Below are 6226 nucleotides of genomic sequence, written 5' to 3'. Positions count from 1 at the left end.
CACAGCCCTCTGCCCAGCAATTCAGTCCCTCAGGGAGTTTGGATGTGTCTATGGAGCTTCCATGACCTTTCCTTGTACAAGTTGTGCTGGTTTCCCCAGTATTGTGTACTGTCTCACCCTTCACCAAAGATACCACTTCTGATACACAGCTTTTCTGATTTTAAACCACTCGGTATCCCGTTGTTCTGTTCTAATGACTGCCTCTTGGTCTATGTACAGGTACCACATGAGCACAATTAAGTGTTCTGGAATTCCCATTCTTAGAAATATTATCTGTAATTTGTTATGATTCACACAGTCTAATGGCTTTGCATAGTCAATAAAACACAGGTAAACATCTTTCTGGTATTCTCTGCTTTCAGCCAAGATTCATCTGACATCAGCAATGATGTTCCTCAGTCCACGTCCTCTTCTGAATTTGGCTTGAATTTCTGCTGAAACCATTTTTGAATTAACTTCAGCAAAATTTTACTTGCATGTGATATTAATGATATGGTTCTATAGGGTTGCTACAAGTTAGAATCGACAGCACCCAAAAACATTTTATACACATATATATATGTCCTGTCATATAATCACAATTACAGAAATGCTTTTCATCTGGGGAGGAGAAGAGTCATCTGACAACCACTCTGTGTTTCCTATCATCATATTCTCAGTATTTTTTGTGTGCCCCCAACCATGTGTTGCCCAGATACTCTGTTCTCTACCACCCCAGCTGTTTCTTGAATCTAGGGATCTCTTCACTGAGAGTTCAACCCTGTATCCATCAACCAATCCCACAGGGTCTCAGGATCCAGGAAATCACCCTGTGATTAATGTGGGGGGTGGGAGGAGACAGGAGAGGGAAGAAGCAGCTTCTGTCTCTCTCTCCTCTTTGACTAAATGGACATCTTGGACTAGACCTCCTTTGTGGGCCCTAATTATTGATTTTATTACAGTTCATACTCCATTCTCATTTTCCATCTGCCTCTCCCTGTAATTCTGTATTCCCTGGTGGCTGAACTGCAATAGCCCGGCTAGAGATCTGCAGCTGGTTCACTCAGGCTGAAGAGGGCATTTTCCTATTTGCCCTTTTCTTTCACAGCTCCCCATCAGGCTGAATGCTGCCTTCCTTCTGACCTTGTGCTTTTTGGCTTTTGCACTCCAAACTTGTGCCTTTCACAGACCTTTGGACTGCTACTAAATTGCAGGACTAATCACACAGTAGCATCTCTCCCAGTCCAAGGACATCAGTCACCTGAAAGGGAGAGAAGGAAAAAAGATGAGAGGAAAAGGCTGACTTGTGGGGCCTAATTGCCTTTTCCCTGTGTTTAGGGTCACTGGGCTTCTTAGGTAACAGTGATCCCCATCTCATTGTGGGAGGAGGCACACCACATCTCTCACTTACTTTCTCCTTGTCCGCCCTTTCTTCCTCTCTCTCTCTCCATGTCTTTCCTCTGCTCTCTCTCTCTCTTCTCTCTTTCACACACAAACCAGTTATTGTCTCTATTTAACACCCTTCAAGCAGCACAAAATTAAGAGCCTATCATTTGTGTCACACTGAGTGCTTTCTGTGTTGATTTGCTTTTTTTCTTTTCCCAGCCTCTGGACTGAATAGCCTAGTGAATACTAAATTTCATGCACATGGATGGTTTTAGACCCTTTTAACCCAGATAAAGTAAAAGAGAAAAGCCACTTGGGGTTGACACAGAGTTACCCATCCAAACAACTTCTCTCGAGCTTTCTTTTCTCTTGTCAGTCCTGAGGAACCATTCCTTTTCTGCAGGACCATGATGCCAGCCCACCCACAGGCCCTCCTCTCACCACAGCTTGTAGAACCCACCAAGGCAAAGTGGTCTGCTTAGTGCAGGGACTTACCTATACATGAGCTGCTAGGTGTATGGAATGTCTTATTAATACAGCAACTATGAGTGGGTTAGAAACTGGATATCTCAGGTATATACTATAGAGAGAATAATTAATAAGGCTAAGTTTGTCTATGGTCACAATGAGAAGTGGTTGATAGTGCCTCCCCCTGATTTTGATTATGATAGCCTTCTATCAGAACTTCCTTGGTGAAGGTTCAGCCCAGTTCTTCCAGAACCCCTGGGCCTGACACATTTGGCTTTGATCCCTTTGTTGGCTTCCAGGGAAGGACATGGCGGCTGTGCAGAGAACCCTGATGGCTCTAGGGAGTGTTGCAGTCACCAAGGATGATGGCTGCTACCGAGGAGAGCCATCCTGGTTTCACAGGTAAGAAACCCTTCCCAGCCCCTTGAAACAGAGGACAATTTTAAACAGAGGCAGAGTTTGAAGCCTTGGAGTTCCCAGAAGCTATTTCTACCCAAAACCCCTTGAAGTAAGCATATCCACTCCATACAGCCCCTCAGAGCAAGGAGAGACCAATGCTGCTATTTATGCCAACATCCCACCCAGAGCAGGGTGCTTTGTTCTTTTCTATGAGATGACCTGATCCTCCAGCTTGGGCTGGGTTTCATTTCTCCTGAGACTGGGAGGGACTGGATGGCCTTACTCAGAGGTGACTTAATATCTAAACTCAGTTTTATTGCGACCTGAGCAGCCTTGAATCTACAAAAAAATTTGTACTTAATGAAGGATAAATATTGGGGACTATACGTCCTGTTTGCCCTGGTTAGTGCCTGTTGTCCCACCATATTTATTAATAGTGCCCTCTTTCACACTTAAAAATATCCTGGTCTGGATATTTCCCAAAGTGAATTCTTATGTGTGTGGAGGAAGGGCTTAAACTCAAACCCAAAAGCTTAATGGTGAATGAAGAGAAAAGAGCACATGGTAGTAGATGATTAACAATCCATTGCCCTGAGTCTCATTTGTTTCCCTTAACAGTTATAAAAAGTACCTGTCTGTGTTATTTTAAAAGAACCTGCTCTGAAAATCTCCTAGAATATTGGCCAGTTGAAACCGTGGTTTTAATTCCATCTATGTTAGTAATCCACCATGGTGTATATATATATATATCTGGCCCTTTACAGAAAAGTTTGCTAACCCTGTTTCTGGAGTAAGAAATTTCCCCTGGTTAACTGCCAGCTTCCTCAGCTCTAAAATATCACATAGTTCCCTTGCATAATGAGACATGAATCCATAATGGGACATCAAGGGAAGAGTGGAATAGGATTAATGGTGAAGAGACTTGACTTGCTCTGTAAGAGGAGCTGACTTTCCTTTTCCTGAGTGGGAGAGTGTGGGGAGATGCTGGCTGAAATGACCTAAATGGGGGGGGGGGGGAAGGAGGAGTCAGGAGAGGGGAACAAGGAGGAAACTGAGAGTGAAGACGCCAGAGAAGAAGCCACTGACTCTTCTCTTCTCTTTGCTGGAAATGCTGGAAAGCCATCTGGGCTTCTGAGGGGTAGGGAACTTGCATATCATGGTAGACCTGTCCCTTTAATTGGTGCCCCCCACTAGAGCCTGTCTGATGGCAGACTTAAGAAGGGTTTGCAGGCTGTCAGAGTGACGTGATTCCATCTCCCTCCCTCTGCTCAGGAAAGCCCAGCAGAACCGGAGAGGATTTTCAGAGGAGCAGCTTCGCCAGGGACAGAACGTAATAGGCCTTCAGATGGGCAGCAACAAGGGAGCATCCCAGGCAGGCATGACCGGGTACGGGATGCCCAGGCAGATCATGTAAGAGGCCAAATCCCTCCCACTTAGAGAGGACAAATCTTCCACACTACGGTCTCCATGGAAAAGAAATAGTTAGTCACCTTCTGACCTCCTCCTCTTTCTCAAAGCCTCCTGCCCTCGGTTTTTTTGCAAGTGCTGCGTTTCTGCCGAAAATCCACGTTGCCTACTGCTGCCACCCTCTGTTCATTTAGAACTATGCAAAGACTCCGCTTCCTTCCTCTTCCTGAGCTCCTTTTTATGCCCTAAAACCTTTGTTTGATTATTTATTATTTATTTGCCAGTAATTTTCCTCCCCAACTATAGAACACACCTAATAAACACATTAGTCTTGTGTCTTAAAGTGTAAAGTTCATTCTTGTCTTAGGGACTTTGCAGGCAAGGCTGTTTTCTCTGTTGATCAAGAGACCAGCAAGATGTAAATAAGCTTAAGCTATGGTTGTAGAAATATAGGTTAGCTAGGAGGAAGCTCTTGCACATTTATAATGTTCATTTTGGTAATTGTAATAGAAACTCTGGGAATAGTTTTACCCACTCTAAGAGCCTAAGGCTATGAGTTCAAGAACAAGGCCTTTGACTCACAAACTATTTGAATACGTTTTGTTGTTAGCTGCCATCATACCAATTCCAGCTCATGGCAACCCCATGTACAACAGAAGGAAACGTTGCCTAGTCCTGCACCATCTTCACTATCATTGGTATGCTCAAGTTCATTGTTGCAGCTACTGTGTATTTTGGGTGACTTCCAGCACTATATTGGACAATAGTCTGTTGTTACCCATAGGGTTTTCATTGGCTAGTTTTTGGAAGTAGACCACTGGTCTTTCTTCCTAGTCTGCCTTAGTCTGGAAGCTCCACTAAAATCTGTCTACTGTGGATGACCCTGCTGGTATTTGAAATACTGGTGGCATAGCTTCCAGCATCCTAACAACACACAAGTCACCATCGTAAGATGGGCTGGTATATGAGTGGTGGATTTGAGTACCTACTTTATGCATAATAAGTTAGATCCAGTAGGGGACACAGGAATGAGCAAGACAAAGCCCCAGTTCTTAAGGATCTCTCACATAGATGCCCAGGAAGAATCTGATGGATTGGATAGACAGAATGTGTAGATGGATGGGTGGTCTATGGAATGGATGGGTGGATGGATGGCTGAATGAATGAGCAGTTTTCACTTCTCTAGCAATAATCTCCTCCCTACAGACCAGATCCTGGCCCTATGCTGACATTTATACAGTTTCTTCATCAGTCAGGAGATATAAGTAATATAGATTACTCTTCTAAAATGTTTTTTTAGGGTCTAAACTGCTAAAACTCTTGGTTATTGCCTAAGATTGAACTGTAGCTAGGATGGGATAGATTTTCAAGATTTTCTCATCCATAGAAAGATTAAGAGGTAAAATAAGTCTAGGTGCCACCAATTCCTCTTATCCTATCCTACCAGTAGAAACAAGAAACAAAGTGATGCATTTAGTAATAAAGGAAATATGGTCCCTTTTCCATGTAATGCATTACTATTTAACAAGAAAAAAGAAAATAAATGAAACTATACACATTACAATACCTAAATTGCTTGGGTGGTGGTTTTCAGACTGTGTTCTTTGCAGTTCTAGGCTTCTGTAGAGTTTTCTATGGGATCATCATGGGAACAAGGGGTCTGGGAAACAGAATCATGTACCACTTCCCCCACTCCTGCTTCGACCAGAAGTAACAGGTAACTCTGGTGTTACCTATTTTCATATTTTGGTTCAGCATAAGATTTTTTAAAGAAGACTTTTCATGTAAAAAAAAAAAAAATTAAAAGAAAAAGATTACAGTAGAAGAAATTAGTCTGTAGGTGACCTAAAGGGCTTAATATATTCTCTAGGGTCCTAGTGCTTCTTTGAAAGCCACCAGTAAATTGTCCATTCCTGGAAACATGTCTCACAATCACGACTGTGGTTCTCTCCTCAAACCTTATCTTGGAGTTGCCACAAGAGCAAGAGAGGGAGTTTGATGATTCCAAAGAAGTGAAATAAAATTGGGAGGAAATTCATGGGTAGATAGAAGGTGGTTAGGCTCCTGTTGGAGACTGGTGATGGACAGCATGAGAGATAGCCTCCATCAGAGAGGGAACAGGTTGGGAGAAAGCTTTCAGGCCATGCCCTGTTCTGTCCTCCACACTGCCCTGGCTCCATCATTGCTGTGCTTGAGACACCAAAAGGCAGAAAAGGCAGAAAAGCACAACCTTCAGTTCAAAGCCAGCAGGAAGCAGCCTGCTCAATCCAAGGCAGTGCCGGGTCCCAGCTGGAGTAAGAAGCAGGTGATAAGAAAACAGGTAGACTGGCCAGCCCTTGAGTATTTCATCCTTCAGTCCCTATCCCACCCATCCACTCCATCTGCCCCCACCCCAGGTGATTACAACTTAAACATGGTGCTGTCAAAAAATTTAAGGTTAACACCTAGGGGCAGGAATTGGGGTGGGGAGTGGCAAACAGAAAGTGAGAGAGTCCAATTTATAATTCCACAGACTATCTGCCTCAATATATTTCCAGCTCCCATAACTCATCAGAAGCTGTACAAGCTAGGACCTGAGATTTTTGTC

At 43.5% G+C, this 6226-nt stretch overlaps 1 protein-coding gene across 3 annotated transcripts in view; it reads left to right on the top strand.

Moving 5' to 3' along the window:
- The window catches only part of TAGLN3 (transgelin 3), a 16218-nt gene extending 12236 nt beyond the window's left edge, over window positions 1-3982 (top strand). For 2 of the 3 annotated variants that reach the window (XM_004373689.1, XM_004373690.1), the window contains exons 4-5: window positions 2133-2235; window positions 3505-3982. In XM_004373689.1, coding sequence (XP_004373746.1) covers window positions 2133-2235; window positions 3505-3646 — 245 coding nt within the window. In that variant the 3' untranslated portion in view covers window positions 3647-3982. The remainder of the gene's footprint in view (window positions 1-2132; window positions 2236-3504) is intronic. The other variant, XM_004373692.3, reaches the window with a different exon arrangement.
- The last annotated feature ends 2244 nt before the right edge of the window (window positions 3983-6226 follow it).

Source organism: Trichechus manatus, unplaced genomic scaffold (assembly GCF_000243295.1).
Source record: "Trichechus manatus latirostris isolate Lorelei unplaced genomic scaffold, TriManLat1.0 scaffold00026, whole genome shotgun sequence".
Lineage (NCBI taxonomy): Eukaryota > Metazoa > Chordata > Mammalia > Sirenia > Trichechidae > Trichechus > Trichechus manatus.
Note: the sequence above shows the minus strand (reverse complement) of the source record. Positions and strands in the feature narration are given on the sequence as shown.